Source organism: Macaca thibetana, chromosome 1, assembly GCF_024542745.1.
Source record: "Macaca thibetana thibetana isolate TM-01 chromosome 1, ASM2454274v1, whole genome shotgun sequence".
Taxonomy (NCBI): domain Eukaryota; kingdom Metazoa; phylum Chordata; class Mammalia; order Primates; family Cercopithecidae; genus Macaca; species Macaca thibetana.
Genome location: NC_065578.1, coordinates 201,039,246 through 201,056,238, shown reverse-complemented (window position 1 = coordinate 201,056,238; position 16,993 = coordinate 201,039,246). Strand labels below are relative to the sequence as shown.

Here is a 16,993-nt window from a genome sequence, read left to right as displayed (position 1 = left end):
GTGAACCCATAAAATTTGCAATTGACAGTACCCTGTCCAGGTCCAGTAAAAATACCTAGGAGTCTACAAAAATCTACCCACGACTTACTGTGCCCCAGGTATATATCCCCCACCATGAAGTCTCCATAAAGTGTCCCAGTGAGTTTTAATGTTCTCTCCTATCTTTCCATGCACGTGTATTAAAATGCATTGCCTTCTGATTGGTGTTTTCCACTTCGAACAGCGGAAATGCCTCGACCACGTCTGTTTTCAAATTTCTGCTCTAGTTAAGAAACGATCTCTGGCCCGGAGCGGTGGCTCACGCCTGTAATCCCAGCACTTTGGGAGGCCGAGGCGGGCGGATCACCTGAAGTCAGGAGTTGGAGACGAGCCTGACCAACATGCCGTCTCTACTAAAAATACAACATCAGCCGGGGGTGGTGGCGCATGCCTGTAATCTCAGCCACTTGGGAGGCTGAGGCGGGAGAATCACTTCAACCTGGGAGGCGGAGGTTGCAGTGAGCCGAGATCGCGCCACTGCACTCCAGCCTAAGACACAGAGCAAGACTCCGTCTCAAGAAAAAAAGAAAAGAAAAGAAAAGAAACGATCTCCTCCCTTCTGAAAGTTATATACATTTCACTATTCGCCAACCACCTCCTCCACGCCGTCCAGAGCTGAGCTGACACGCAGCGAAGTCCTCTCGGTGGTCCCTCCGCACCTCAGCCCTGTGCTTGGCAGCGAGACTGGTGACAGGGCCGCCCCAGCATGGGTCTCCCGGGCCGCGGACCCGCCCCACGCCGTGTCCAGCGCGCTGTCCTCCCGCCCCATCCTTGTGCCGGGCATCGTGTAGTCGCGTCTGCGCGCTCCGCCGGTCTGCCGGCGTGAGAAAGAGCTCGTGCGGCTCCCGAGTTCAGACCAGAGGGGACGGCGGAGCGCGAAAAAAATTCCCTGCGGCCAGTACGCAGGCGCAGCCGTGCTCCTGGGCTTCCCGGGCCTCGTCCCAGTCGGCGCGCCCGGCGCTACTCCGCCAGCGGACAGTTGGGGGCGCTGCAGGGAGGGCACCCGAGCGGGTTGGGGGCGCTTGGAAGGGTGGCTTGCATGGTCCGGGTAGCTGCAGTCCTCGGGGTGGGGCGGAGGGGCGCAGCACCGCGCGGACGAGGATGGGGCGGGGGCGGGCGCAGCCCAGGGATGTAGGCACGATAAGGCGAGTGACAGCCAGCAGGGAGGGGCGGGCGCCACTGCGTCCACGCCCTTTGCTCGGGGCCGGTCCGGGAGGGTCCTCGGCCTCTGCGCGCGCCTGGCCCGCGGGCTGAGGCGTACGGGTCGCACGCAGCGCCATGCGCGGCCCCCCTGCTTGGCCGCTGCGGCTGCTCGCGCCCCCGGGCCCAGCCGAGCCAGGTCGGCTCCTGCCGGTAGCCTGCGTGTGGGCCCCGGCCATCCGCTCCCCTGGATCCCTATCGCCGTTCACTGGCCTGAGGCCCACACGGCTATGGGGCGCGGGGCCGGCGCTGCTCGGGGGCGTTGGAGCCGCGCGCCGCTGGAGGAGCGGCTGCCGGAGCGGGGGTCCGGGCTACTCGCGGGGCGGCCTGGGCCTCGCGCGGCTCATGGGGCTGTGGGCTCGGGCCCCTGGCAGCTGCACGTGCGGGGCTTTTGCTGGGCTGGGCGCTCCTCGGCTCCCGCGCGCCGGGTTCCCGGGCGGTCCGGCAGCCGCTGCCTGGGCAGGGGACGAGGCCTGGCGGCGCGGGCAAGCGGCGCCTCCTGGGGACAACGGGCGGCTGCGCCCCGGGTCACCCGAACTCCCGGAAGCCCGGAAGCTCCTGGGGCTGGCGTACCCTGAGCGCCGGAGGCTGGCAGGTAGGGCCCTCCCCGCCCACTTCCCTCCTCCGGGCCGCTCCTTCTCCACGCGCGGGATCCCGGGGCGCCGAGAGGGACACGGCCGGGCCGCAGAGCGCCTGTCACCGCCGCCTCTCCTGGGCCACTCCTAACCCCGGAGGAGGGAGGGGATAGCTCTCCTCGGAGTAGCGTTGTCAAGATTTCGCCTTAGCTGGGGACTCGTTGGCAGATTTTACACTTTTTTTCTTGTTGACACACATTGTATATGTCTTTATTGGAATCTTTGGGTCTGTTCCGTCACCACCTTAGTGGGAGCATCTGTTTTGGCTTAGGCAGCAAAATGAGCTGGAGGTTTTTCCTTGGAAAAAAAATAAATTGTAGCCAAAAATATGCCTATTTTGTTATTAGGCATTTATACTTTTTTTTTAACCAAAAAAAAAAAAATTATTTGCTTTAAGCGAGTCTGTCAAGCAGTCACCAATGCTTTCACAACGGAAAGCAGAACTTTCACACTCGTCTCTTGTGCTAAGTGGGAAGCAGGAAGTTATAGCACTGTTCATCAGTCCACACCAACCAGTTATCTGTTCAGTAATTGAGTAACTTTTTTTAAAGAAGCCAAAATGAATGCTTTTAGAAACAAAATTTAAATAGTACAGTTTTCTATAGCTCCTCATTTTTTAACCATTAATTGGAGGAGTGTTTAGATGCAAGGGCCTTGTAAGATCTAAACTTTTTGATTTCTCTAAATTTTCATTCCTTCTATAAACATTTGTTGAGCCCTCATTCTGAACTGGGCCCTGGGGTTACAGTGGCATGCACAAGGAAACATGGTTCCCGCTTCTGCCGGGACTTCTGGCTTAGTGGGGAGAAGCATCTCTGAACTATTCATATGTGTAGAGGTCAGCCTGCACCTGTGGGCTGTGGAAAGGGGCCTGTGAGGTTGTCAGGTGCAACACCAGAAAAGCATTCTTTGCTGCAAATCCATTGCTTTAGAAAGGACCCTCCTGAGTAGTGATTTGGGATTTAGAGTAGGTTTGCACAGTGGAAGAGAGCAGTTAGGGTGGCGACTTTTCATCTGCCAGTTACTATGAAAGCTTAGGGGGACTCTTGGTATCGCTCGGGTATAAAGAGAATTATTTCATTGTTCAGTTGGTTGAGTGTAGATTTTGATGTAAAAATCTTTCTTTTTCTCTCTCTTTTTAAAAACATTGGAGACTAGGAGCTCTCACTGGACTTTGAGCTGCTTGAGACAGGGACTGTCTGATTCATCTTTCTGCCTCCAGTTCTTAGCATGTGCACAGCACAGAGCAAGCACTCAGAGTGCCTTCAGTGAAGGAATAAATGACCATACCACCAGGCACAGAGTGAGGCCTTTAGAAACCCTAAGCATCATAGGGTGCACCCACCACTTCTGTATGTGACTCAAAGTAAGTGTAAGGGAATCCAGTTCTGTTTTGTTTGTGAAATAGATGTCAGGAATGGTGTTTAGATGTCAGGCTTTGGTGGTGCCTACACGTGCCCAGTCCTGCTTATCCTATGACCATTGCTCCTGTGAGCCCCTACTCTGTCCCCCGATATCCTGCCATACTAGTATGTTTTGGTGACAGCCTTAAACAAGGCAAGACTGTGCCTCCTTTTTTCTTTCTTCCTTTTGTTTTTCTGGGATAGGGGTCTCACTGTGTTGCTGAGACTTGTGTCGAACTCCTCAGCTCAAGCAGCCCTGCCTCTACCTCCTGAGTAGTTGGGACTACAGGCATGTGCCACTACACCCGGCTTGTACCTTTTTTTTTTTTTTAAGCTGGAGTTTTGCTCTTGTTGCCCAGGCTGGAGTGCCATGGCATGATCTCGTCTGACTGCAACCTCCGCCTCCCAGGTTCAAGCAATTCTCCTGCCTCAGCCTCCCAAGTAGCTGGGATTACAGGCATACGCCACCATACCCGGCTAATTTTGTATGTTTAGAGACAGAGTTTCTCCGTGTTGGTCAGGGTGGTCTCAAACTCCCGACCTCAGGTGATCTGCCCACCTTGGCCTCCCAAAGGTGCTGGGATTACAGGTGTGAGCCACCACACCCAGCCTTCTTTCTATTTTAAGAACAGGATATGTTTTGTTCCACCACATTGAGAAATTATGAATGTATAATTTGAAAAAACAAGCCTAGGGTTGCCACACTAATTTTTTTTTTTTTTTTTGAGTGTTTTTGAGACGGAGTCTCACTCTGTTGCCCAGGCTGGAGTGCAGTGGTCGGATCTCAGCTCACTGCAAGCTCCGCCTCCCAGGTTTACGCCATTCTCCTGCCTCAGCCTCCCGAGTAGCTGGTACTACAGGCACCTTCCACCTCGCCCGGTTAATTTTTTGTATTTTTTAGTAGAGACAGGGTTTCACTGTGTTAGCCAGGATGGTCTCGATCTCCTGACCTCGTGATCCGCCCGTCTCGGCCTCCCAAAGTGCTGGGATTACAGGCTTGAACCACCGCGCCCGGCCTTTTTTTTTTGCTTTCAAACAGATAAATATATATTGTATATTATGAGGATATCTGATAAAAAGCCCTTATTTAGATGTATGATTTCCTGAGAAATCATATATTAAAGCCAGTTAGGATTAAGAGGAAGTAGGGGTCATTGTTAATTTGTAATTAAAAAAAAAAAATGTATAATTCTAAGAGCAGCCTGAGGTGTTGGCACATCTCTTTGAAATGCTGGAGGTAAAGAGCAATTGTGTGTGTGTATTTTCTAATCAAAACACTAAAAAAGCTGAGCTGAAAAGGAATTCCAATGTTAATTTGTTAATTTTTGGAAAAACAAATACAAAAATCTTTTTTCAAAAACACAGCTTTATATTTTAATAATAATACCTCCATCTCTCTCAGCATTTTGCTGAGTATGCCTCCTAAATTTTGTGAACAGAAAACTTTGATAAGTAGTTTGTATCAGAAACTTTAAAAACGCAGTCTACTATGAACTATGTACAGACGTGTGCCGAAAGCAGCTTTAGCATTACTGTGTTCCATTCCTCTCCTAAGGCAGGCCTAAGCCGCCCCTTTGGGGAGGGATGCGCAGCTATCTTCATACAGATGTAAGGTCCCTTTTCACTGATAATTCTCCATCTTATCACTCTGGCCAGAAGAAATCTTAAAAGATGCAGGTGCTTGAGGAGGAGCAGGGTATGGACTGATGGGATAAGCGACACTTCATCAGAACCCTCTGGCTGTGCCTGGCAGATAGAGGAGACTCTGACCTGAATGAGTTAGGGGCAGGGTTTTAGGAGCAAATGTGGGCCCCTACAGTACTGTGAGATTAGGGCAAAGCTGCCTCCTGGAGGTTCTTTGTGTGGGGGACTTCGGGGGTGGGGCAGCATGCCTTCCCCACACCTCCCAGGCAGGCTTCTCGTTAAACTGGACTGTACACGTCTATCCCCTCCACTGGGGCGTGTTCAGTTGGTGCCTGTTTGGAGGACTCCGGAGGGCTCCTCTCACTGCAGTTACTGATAAGGGTGTGTGGTTTGAGGGCAGGACTGCTCTGAGAACCTGAAGCCTGCTGACAGCTTTTGCTGAGTTTGTAGTTACCTTTTATGAAGATGGACCATGAGTGACCACAGTGAATATAGTGACAAAAGCAGTGGGTATGGTGGGCAAGGAGGCCAGAGTAGCTACTTCCTGAAGCCCAGTGAGGATGGAGATCCCACAGGGACAGTGCCCTGTGGGGGCTGGGGAGGATGAACCTTTGAAATCGGAACTGTCCCCGAAAGCCAGGGATGTGTGTGTGCTATGGAAATACATTGTTTCAGAGAAACCGAGCCTTCTGTAGCTGTGCTGTCACACCAGATTCCAGGGAGAAAAAATGTAAAATACCTTACCAATTTTTTATGTTGATCATGTGTGGATAATATTTTGGATATATTGGGTCAAGTAAAATGTCATTAAAATTAATTTTACATCTTCCTTTTTATAATGTGGCAGCTAGAGAAGTTTAAATTACCTAGGTGGCTCCCATCATTTGTCTGTTTAGAGTCCACGGCAAGCCCCCCTGTGGGTCATGGGGCAGGTACCCCTAACTGTTTTTTTTAATTTTGTCTTTGGGGTACCCCCTAACTCTAGAGCATGCTAATAGCATGGACAGAGACAGTCTGATCTCGCACCAGACACATGGGGGCTCGAATCTTTCTTCTCCAGATTTCCAGAACCTGGAGTCTCTGGCTTCTTCCTCTATTCCCTTCTCATCTGTTAGCCCCTCATGTCCTCACTTATTCTCTACCCAGCGCTAATGCTGAGTCCCTTCGCTCAGCCTCCATCTCCCCCACACCCTTGACTCCTGTGTTCTCCATCACACCCACCTGCATCTGTGGAAATGTGTCCCAGACTCCAGCAAACCCAACATGTCTAAAAACCAAAGTTACGTTTCTCCACAAAGCATCTTTCCTCTTCTGTCTCTAGGCTCAGTGAGAGAGACGGCAGTGTGAACCTCTTGGCCTTGGCCAGAGACACAGGTCATTCTTATAATGATAACAATAGTAGTTAAGATAATAGTTAATATGTCTTGCGTACTCAGCCCTGGGCATTGTACCAGATGCTTTGCATATGTGTCTAGTTGACTCGTAATTCTATTAGGGAGGGATTGCTTTTATTGCCGTTTTTCAGATGAGGAAACGGCACAGAGAGATGGAGTGACTTAAGCAAGGTCAAACAGCTAGATGGCAGAGCTTAAAAGGAGGATTTAAGATATTGAACGCCTAACCTAGGAGGGCTGGTTCTGAGATTGAGTTGGTCAGGGTTCCAACCCAATCCTGACCACTCAACCTGGGAACGGCCCTCCTCGGTTAGGCCTTCATCATCCTAAATCCTCCCTTTAACCCTCATCTTATCCTCATTTTTCAGAGAGGAAAAATGCTCACATCCAACCAGTCATCACGTCCTAGTTCTTAAAAATTTCTCCAGTCCTTTTCTCTGCCCTTTATCCCTGTGTCCCCCACCTACTTCACCCTAAGTTTGCTTCTCACCTAGGGCTCTGGAACAGTGCCCTCATGGCGACTCCTTTCACTCTGTAGCCGGAGTGGATCATTTAAAAATGCAAATCTGGCCGGGCATGGTGGCTCACGCCTGTAATCCCAGCACTTTGGGAGGCTGAGACAGGCAGATCACCTGAGGTCGAGAGTTCAAGACCAGCCTGACCAACACGGAGAAACCCTGTCTCTACTAAAAATACAAAATTAGCCAGGCGTGGTGGCGCATGCCTGTAATCCCAGCTACTCGGGAGGCTGAGGCAGGAGAATCACTTGAACCTGGGAGGTGGAGGTTGCAGTGAGTTGAGATCATGCCATTGCACTGGGCAACAAGAGTGAAACTCTATCTCAAAAAGAAAAAGCAAATCTGACTGTATCATTTCCCAGTGTAAAGCCTTTTTAGGCCGACCTTGCCAAAAAATCCTTCTGTTCTATAATCTAGAGCCTTCGTTTCATTTCTCAGTTCTCCTTCCTGTGCACCCATGAGATCTCTGCCCCTGCTCCATCCTGCCAGCTTTCTGCTCCCTTCCCTGACTCCCAGGTGAGGCCTGTGCTGCTTCCTCTGCTTGGGACATGGGAAAATACCAAGGACAGGCTTTGTCGCAGAATGTGGTTCTGCATTGTGTAAACTGGGAGACCTTGCATAGGCTCCCTCTCTCTCTGTTCGAGATTCCTCTCTGAAAAACGAGGATAAGATGAGGGTGAAACGGAGGATAAGATGATGATGAATGCCAGATCCTTCACATAATGGCGAGGGCTCTGAAGTGCTGCCTTTGAGTCCTTGAATGACAGTGGGGATTGCTGTACCTGCCTGATACCACCAGATGGGTGCCGTGTTCGGCAGTGGCAGGTGGTAGGCACGGTGTACAGCCTCCTCCAACCACCCCCAACCTTTGTCCTTCTATCCAGCCCTGTTGTCCAGCAATCTGCATTTCAGATTGTCCTTCCCCATTCTTTTGAAGTATATTTGTTTCCATCTTTGCCGCCATTCAGTAGAATGAAGTAATAGAAAGATACTTGAAGGTATCTCTCAAGAAATAGATAATGGGAGAAGTTGCTGGGGCCACATCAGGCAAAGGTAGGGGCAAGCAAGAGACTTAACTGTGGAGAAAAGGTGTGGGAGAATTTCAGAATTGCAGTATGCTCAGTTGTGTCCAGGGCTTATGGTGGAATCTGAAATGATGTTTATGGAGCAAGTCTAAAGTGTGCATTAATATCAGAAGACAGTGATATGTAGTCAGATCTTGGTTAACAAGAATGCACTTAACTAAAAGCTGAAAAATATCTTGTTTTACTTTTCTTATTCAAGTTGGACAAAGAAGCAAATGTCAACAAAACAAGCTAATAATTTTTAAATGATTATTAAAAAGTAAAAGTGTGGAGGGATATCCTGAAATTAATTTGGATTCAGCTAAATTACTTTCTCTTTGTAATCAGCATCATTACTATGTGAGAACAAGACTCAGAATCATAATCAGGGGGCACTTCATTCATGTCATATAGATTCTTATTGTAGAATCATAACTGATTTAGAAAACTAGAGGAGGAGGGAAGAGGTGGACCTTTATATAGCAGGTCATGCACACTGTGCTTTCGGAGTTATTCTCTGAGGCGAAAGAATAGAAATTGGCTACTGATGAAGGACAAAAAGAATTTTCTGCTGAATCCCGAATTTGCCGGGATGACTCCTTCTGGAACTGCCAGTTCATCGAGGCTGAGGTATTCGGAACCTCAAGTTAGACACTCTCCCCGTCCTTTGGGCCTTCAGGCCCCCTTGGGCACTGTTGTAAGAAGCATGGTGCTTTGAAACAAGACCCCGGGCTTTATGTCAAAATGAAGTGGCCCTTGCCCAGCTTCCTGTTATTCAGTTGGATTGTGATTATGGGTTTTTAAGCCAGGCATATGGACTTTATGAGCTGCCAGAGCTCACATTTCTGCTTAGGTTATTGAAGAATTTTGATCTGATAGATGTTATTGCTCTATTGCCAAAGTTCAATTTATTTGTTTGTTCATTCAACAAATAGTGATTGAGATTTTCCTATGTGCCTGTCAATGTAGGCAATTGGTGACAAACCAGGCCAAAATCTTTTCTGTCCTAATGGAGAGAGAAACTAAATAAACAAATGAAACATTTAGAATGCTGAAAGGTAGGAGCTTCGAGAACACAAATGGAGAGGGAGTGAGGTGGGCAGTGTAGGGTGTCTGTATTTTAAGTGAGGCTGTCAGAGCAGGCCTTTTTGGGGAGGGGACTTTAGAATAAAGACCTTAAGGAGGGGCAAGAGCAATTGTTTGAAATGTTCCCCACTTAAAAAGACCTATGTTTTTCCTAGAACTCTGTCGACTAAATGTCCAGTTGGCACTGAGTTTGTTCTGGACTCTTTATTAAGGTTATATAAAAATAATACTTTTGGCTAGGTGCAGTGGCTCATGCCCGCAATCCCAGCACTTTGCAAGTCTGAGATGGGAGGACTGCTTGAGGCCAGGAGTTTGATACCAGCCTGGGCAACATAGTAAGATCCCCGTCACTATCTTTTAAAAAAATTCATTTCTCTTATTCTGAATGCAGTTATCTGTGATGTGTTGTTACTAATTGGGTTTTCTTTTCTATTTTTTATTTTTTTATTTTTTGAGACAGAGTCTTGCTCTGTCATCCAGGCTGGAGTATAGCAGCACGATCTTAGCTCACTGCATCCTCCACCTCCCAGGTTCAAGCGATTCTCCTGCCTCAGCCTCCCAAGTAGCTAGGACTACAGATGCGTACCACCACACCTGGCTAATTTTTTGTATTTTTTTTTTTTTAGTAGAGACAGGGTTTCACCATGTTGGCCAGGGTGATCTTGAACTCCTGACCTGAAGTGACCCACCCACCTCAGCCTCCCAAAGTGCTGGGATTACAGGCGTGAGCCACTGTGCCAAGCCAATATTTCTCTTCTGATAAGACTCTATCTTGTTTGCCTTTTTTTTTGGGTGCATGAACAATTCTGTTTGTATTTATTTTCATATCATGTTGATATTTCCCAAAGCAATAATATAATATTAAGAAGCAATATATCACGTTTTATTGACATTTGCTTCTTTGTAATGATCCGTGAAACTGTTTTCCAAAAGTTATCTAGAATGGGTTGTTTGTTTGCTTAAGGCCTACAGCGTCTTGTATTCCCAGGCAGTTTCCCATCCAAGTACTAATGAGGTCCCACCCTGCGTAGCTTCTGAGGTCAGACAAGATTGGGTGCGTTCGGAGTGTATGGCCGTAGACAAGAGGGTTTTGAGATACTAGATGTAATCAAGTGCTTTAACTAGACAGCTTGATCTTCAAGTTACAGTATCGTTAGATGCCAAGGAGTATAGCATGTATAGCATGAATGGAGGAAAAATATGATCTGAGATGAACACCAAAATCAAGAGACAGGGAGGGAGGGGCTGGCCAGAACGGGTTCCGTAGTTGGCTCCCAGTTTTTCTTGGTGAGGAAGAGTTGATCAGACTAAGAAGTCATCTTCTCTGGTTCAGATATGATCACTCACTTCCTTAGTCAACCTGCTTGTTCTCACCTGGAACCATTTGGTTCTTCCCTTGAGTCAGGGGTCGAGGAGCAAAAGGGAGGAAACTGCTAGAGACTGAGATCAACGCATACTCTGAAAACAGCTTATTTGGCAAGGAAGCCTCCTGGGCTCAGCACCCCAGCAACAGCCCCTTTGCTGAAGCACCCTGAGCATTGAGAGTGCTTGTGTTTTCTAGCTGCGGTTGGATTTCTCACGATATCCAGTGTTATCTCCATGTCTGCCCCTTTCTTCCTGGGGAAGATCATCGATGTCATCTATACCAACCCCACTGTGGACTACAGCGACAACCTGACCCGCCTCTGCCTTGGGCTCAGTGGTGTGTTTCTGTGTGGTGCTGCCGCCAATGCCATTCGTGTCTACCTCATGCAAACTTCAGGTAACAGTCTCTCCTCTCAGGGATGTGAGTCATCCTGAAGAAGATGTAGAGTCCTGTGGGTTTGTTCGGGCTCGAATCTCATGTGCTCCAGGCTCCATTCTCTTCCTGTCTTGCTGGCATCCTGTTAAGTAGGGATAGAGCCCAATGACTGCCCAGATGTTGGAGGTACAGATTATTTTAGATCAAGCACTGTTCTCAACTCTTCTTTTCCAGTTGAAGTTGAGCTGTAAGGGCAATCATGTCGGTCTCACGAGAGGTTTGGAAATATGCCCCTCAGGCTGGGCGCGGTGGCTCACGCCTGTAATCCCAGCACTTTGGGAGGCCGAGGCAGGTGGATCATGAGGTCAGGAGTTTGAGACCCGGCTAGCCAATATGGTGAAACCCCGTCTCTACTAAACATACAAAAATTAGCCAGGTGTGGTGGCGTGTGCCTAATCTCAGCTACTTCAGGAGGCTGAGGCAGGAGACTCACTTGAACCCAGGAGGCTGAGGTTGCAGTGAGCCCAGATCACACCACTGCTGGGGGTCCTCCAGCCTGGGGGACAGAGCGAGACTCCATCTCAAAAAAAAAAAAAAAAAAAGAAAAAGAAAAAAAGAAAATGAGACCTCTGGCCATGAAGCTGGACTTCTGAGGCTTCCTGAAGGCTTCAGAAACCCATTTACATGCCCCATGCTTGTGTTTCTCCTTGAGTAGCAGCTGGGATGATAACTTTGTTAGTGTTTCTGTGAAGAGATCTCCTTGGTACAGGCAGGTCACTGCCACAATAATGAGAGAACCCGGGACACCAACTGGAAGTCGGTTGCTCTCCATTTAACTCTGTGGATGATTAACCGTTTTTGCCATTTAAAGGTTCAATACAGGAAAAGGTTTCCAGGGAGGAACAAAATGAGCTTTTGGAAGTTAATGTAATAAAACTTCTTTGTAAATAATACCTTAAAAAACTCTCGGCCAAGTGTGATGGTTCACGCCTGTAATCCTAGCACTTTGGGAGGCTGAGGCAGGAGGATTGCTTGAGCCCATGAGTTTGAGACCAGCCTGAGCCACATAGCAAGACTCTGTCTGTACTAAAAATAAGTTAGCTGGGTGTAGTGGCAGACATCTGTAGTTTCAGCTACCCAGGAGGCTGAGGTGGGAGGATGGCTTGAGCCACAAGGTTGAGGCTATAGTGGACTATGATCGTGCCACTGCATTCAAGCCTGGGTGATAGAGCAAGACCCAGTCTCTTAAAAAAAAAAAAAAAAAAAAAAGAAACAAAAAGCCTCTGAGTCACGTTATATTTATTTTATTCCTGTATCCTCTCACTAGCCCCCACAGTCTGTAGTTAATAAGAGAAAAGTAGTGTTGGTAGTGCATGACAGTTAATGTGCCTGGTTTGGGAGAGGCTCTTTCTCCCCGTGGGATACAGTGCAGCAGACACTCTCAGAGGCTGCATTGCTCAGAGGGGTTACAACTCCAGGCCAAGCTGCTGCACAGTAGGTGGCTGCCCCATAATGGTAATGGATGTCTTTACCCCTGGTGAGTCTGTTCGTGTTTACTTTTGCAGGTCAGCGCATTGTGAATAGGCTGAGAACTTCGTTATTCTCCTCCATCCTGAGGCAGGAGGTTGCTTTCTTTGACAAGACTCGCACAGGAGAATTGATTAACCGCCTCTCATCAGACACTGAACTCCTGGGGCGCTCAGTGACTGAAAACCTCTCAGATGGGCTCAGGGCCGGGGCCCAGGCTTCTGTAGGCATCAGCATGATGGTATGTTGGCCTGGTTCCCCTTGGTACCTTCCTGCCAGGGCTTGGCTTGCACCAGGCCTCTCAAGTGTGAGATGAGCTCAAGGTGAGCGATTCGCATCATTCTGTAAGTGCCTAGAGCCAAAAGTGCTATTGCAGAGGCTGCTGGAACATGGGGATTCCCTCTACCTGCATGGCCTCTTGTACCTTCATTTCTCCAGAATGACTGATTATCTGGAAAATGGACTCTTGTGTTACTGCTGGGTATTCTGAGATGTGTGAACCCGGGGTATTAAGACAGAAAAGAGCATCAGGTAGAAGGAGCACTGGGTACTACCCTGTGGGTGGCACCAAGCAGTGACTAAATTCCATTCCTCTGTGTGTGTAAGTCGAGCTGTGCTCTTTTAAGGGGAGAGCTCTTCACTCCCATGGCCTTTTTTCCTTTCCTTAACTGGGTGGCTTGTGCCTGTCCTGTCTGCTTGCCTTACCTCTTCAACCAGTGTTTCTATTTAGCCCAATGCTGCAGGTCAGTAGAGAGGCAATGCAAGCCACATGTGTGATTTTAATGTTTCAGTAGCCACATTTTAAAAAAGCAAAAAGAAGCCAATCAGATTAATTTAATTTTTTTAATTTTTTTTTTTTTTTTTTGAGACAGAGTGTTACTCTGTTACCCAGGCTGGAGTACAGTGGCAAGATCATAGCTCACTGCAGTCTTAAACTTCTGGACTCAAGTGATTCTCCTACCTCAGTCTTCCAAGTATCTGGGACTACAGGCGCACACCACCAAGCTTGGCTAATTTGAAAAATATATATATATATTTTTTGTAGAGGCAGGGTCTCTTTGTGTTGCCCAGGCTGGTCTCCAACTCTTGGCCTCAAGTGATCCTCCTGCCTCGGCCTCCCAAAGTGCTGGGATTACAGGCTTGAGCCACCATATCTGGCTGAGATTAATTTTAATGTTTTGTTTAAGCCAGTATAAACAAATTATTGTCATCTCAACATGTAATTAATATCAAAATTATTAATGAGGTATTTTATATTATTTCTTTCATATTATAGTTGACCCTTGAACAATGCAGGGGTTGGGACACTGAACCCCACACAGTCAAAAATCGAAGTGTAACTTTTGACTCCCCAAAAACTTAACTACTAATAGCCTACTGTTGACCAGAAGCCTTACTGATAACATACAGTCAATTACCATGCATTTGGTATGTTGTATGTATTATATACTATGTTCTTATAACAGAGTAAGCTAGATAAAAGGAAGTGTTATTAAGAAAATCATAAGGAAGGTAAAATATACTTATTATTTATTAAGTGGAAGTGAATCATCATAAAAGTTTTTTTTTTTTTTTGAGACAGAGTCTCGCACTGTCATCCGGGCTGGAGTGCAATGGCGGGATCTTGGCTCCCTGCAAACTCCGCCTCCCAGATTCAAGTGATTCTCTTGCCTCAGCCTCCTGAGTAGCTGGGATTATAGGCGCCTGCCACCACGCCTCGCTAATTTTTTTGTATTTTTAGTAGAGATGGGGTTTCACTATGTTGGCCAGGCTGGTCTTGAACTCCTGACCTTGTGATCTGCCAGCCTCGGCCTCCCAAATTGCTGGGATTACAGGCGTGAGCCACCGTGCCCGGCCCATCATAAAAGTGTTTATCCTCATTGTCTTCACACTAAGTAGACTGAGAAGAGGAAGAAAAGTTGTTCTTGCTGTCTCAGGGATGGCAGAGATGAAAGAAAATCTATGTTTAAGTTGACCCATGCAGTTCAAACCTATGTTGTTCAAAGGTCAACTGCATTTCCAAATTTGGTGTGTATTCTCTACTTATGGAGCATCTTAATTCGGATGCTAAATTTTCATTGAAAGTACTTGATCTATATTTAGATTTTATAAAATGTACAATTGAAAAAGTAGTTTGACATACTCAGTTTTTCCAGACATACTTAATAGTTTGCCAATAACTGAATGGAATATAGGCTTTTAAATTTTAATTAAACCTAAATACAATTAAAACTTCAGTGTCTCAGTCATACCTGCCACATTTCAAGTTTCCAGTGGCCATGTAAGGCTGTCGTTTTGGGCAGTGCAGTTCTAGACCTGTGGAAAAAGAACTGTAAATAATCCTTTCTCGCAAGTGGAAAAGCTTGGATTTTGTCCTTTGTATCCCATGAAGCACTCAGTTCAGAGAGGAAGGGTGTATTGCCTATTAGATCTGACTTACGGAATGAAAAACAGCTTTGAGCCGGGCGCGGTGGCTCACGCCTGTAATCCCAGCACTTTGGGAGGCCGAGGTGGGCGGATCACAAGGTCAGGAGATCGAGACCATGGTGAAACCCCGTCTCTACTAAAAATAGAAAAAAATTAGCCGGGCGCAGTGGCGGGCGCCTGTAGTCCCAGTTACTCGGGAGGCTGAGGCAGGAGAATGGCGTGAACCTGGGAGGCGGAGCTTGCAGTGAGCCGAGATTGCGCCACTGCACTCCAGCCTGGGCGACAGAGCAAGACTCCGTCTCAAAAAAAAAAAAAAAAAAAAAAAAAAAGAAAAACAGCTTTGAAAACTCATGATTTTCCAGCTAAGAGAGAAGCAAACCTCTGGAAGAGGACCCTTCCTGCACTAACATGCCATTTTCCAAATATGAATAGTTTGGGGAATCAGGAAAAGTTCAAGCTGGGAAAAAATCACTTGGGGTACTTTTTTTAACAAGGAAAGGGAATTCAGTGTAGGATCAGATGAGCAATTCAAAGGGGTCTGTTTGGGCTGCCATAATAATACCACAGACTGGGTGGCTGAAACAAAAGAAATGTATTTCTCACAGTTCTGGAGGTTGGAAGTCCAGGGTCAAGGTACTATCAAAATAGCTTCATTCTGAGGCTTCTTCTCTTGGCTTGTAGGCAGCTGCCATCTTGCCATGGGCTCACATAGTGGAGAGAGAGTGTGCTCTAGAGTGTCTTTTATAAGGACACTAATCCTGTTGGATTGTGGCCCCACACTTAGGACCTCATTTAACCTTAGTTACTTTCTTAGAGGCCCCATCTCCAAATACAGCCATGCTGGGGTTAAGGCTTCAACACATGAATTTCAGGGGGAAACATTCAGTCTATAAAAGGGCCTCAGGAAGTGGCTTCACCTAGGATCCGATCTTTGGCTCTAGAGGATCAGAAATGTGACTTTGTTTCTCCTGCACAAACTCATGGACCTGACATAGGGGACATCCAATTATAAGAACCTGATACTGTGTATGCCATACTGCCAATTTATTAATTTACATAGTGGGCCTTCATACTATTAAGTTGTGTTTCTGCTATTCCAATTTTGTGTGTGTGTGTGTGAGACAGGGTCTCACTCTGGTGCCTAGGCTGTAGTGCAGTGGTGTCATCTTGGCTCACTGCACCCTCCGCCTCCTGAGCTCTAGCAATCCTCCCACGTCAGCCTCCCGAGTAGCTGGAACTACAGGCGTGCACCACCATGCCCGGCTAATTTTTGTATTTTTTTCTATAGAGACAGTGTCTCACCATGTTGTCCAGCCCACTGGTTTTGAACTCCTGGGCTCAAGCGATCCACCCACCTCAGCCTCCCGAAATGCTAGGATTACAGTCGTGAGCCCCCACGCCTAGCCCATTTCTGCTATTCAAAACACTTCATTATGGTGCCAGGACCCTGTATTAGTCATCAGAAGGTTTTTTTGGATTTTTTTTGTTTTGTTTCGTTTTGGTTTTTTTGAGACGGAGTCTTGCTCTGTCTGGCTGGATCTCAGCTCACTGCAAGCTCCACCTCCTGGGTTCAGGCCATTCTCCTGCCTCAGCCTCCCAAGTAGCTGGGACTACAGGCGCCCGCCACCTCGCCCGGCTAGTTTTTTATATTTTTTAGTAGAGACGGGGTTTCACTGTGTTAGCCAGGGTGATCTCGATCTCCTGACCTCGTGATCCACTTGTCTCGGCCTCCCAAAGTGCTGGGATTACAGGCTTGAGCCACCGCGCCTGGCCAGAAGGTTTTTCATTAAGTATGGAACCACAGTGAAGGAAGGGGGTGGTTCTGGGACAGTTCTAGGAGAATCTTGATGGACTGTGCCTGCCCCACACAGAGGACACCTGTCCAGTTGGTTCATTTGACATCAGTTGTGTTCAGGCCCCAGAAGTGTTAGACCTGTCCTGTTGGTCTCATGTCCTGATAGTGACCATCAGAGATACGATTATGCTCCCCGAGGCTCACCCCAGGTGTCCTGATGGACTTGTCTTCTCAGGGTGGGACATTTGTGTACACATCTGCTTGCTTCTCTGTGAAGGTGCCAACCTCCTTTCTGCCTCAGGGCCTTTATGCAATGGCTCTTCCCTGTTGGTGGTGAGGTCTTCCAAGATCATGTTACATCTGAAGTGATACTTTCTCTTATACTTGTCTATTATCTAAGTCTTATCTCTTCTTTCTTGCATGAAAACTCTGTGAGGGTTGGTTATCTCCCAGGTGCCTGGAATAGTGCTTGCACTCAGTAACACAGGCACTCAGTAACAACTTGTTGAATGAGTAAATG

At 47.5% G+C, this 16,993-nt stretch overlaps 2 protein-coding genes across 2 annotated transcripts in view; one reads left to right on the top strand and one right to left on the bottom strand.

Moving 5' to 3' along the window:
* Positions 1-16,993, bottom strand: part of GALNT2 (polypeptide N-acetylgalactosaminyltransferase 2) — a 1,373,297-nt gene that overhangs the window by 717,521 nt on the left and 638,783 nt on the right. The window lies entirely within an intron of this gene.
* Positions 1,263-16,993, top strand: part of ABCB10 (ATP binding cassette subfamily B member 10) — a 43,856-nt gene continuing 28,125 nt past the window's right edge. Inside the window, exons 1-3 of the mRNA XM_050769192.1 lie at positions 1,263-1,834; positions 10,545-10,745; positions 12,290-12,492. Coding sequence (XP_050625149.1) covers positions 1,318-1,834; positions 10,545-10,745; positions 12,290-12,492 — 921 coding nt within the window. The 5' untranslated portion in view covers positions 1,263-1,317. The remainder of the gene's footprint in view (positions 1,835-10,544; positions 10,746-12,289; positions 12,493-16,993) is intronic.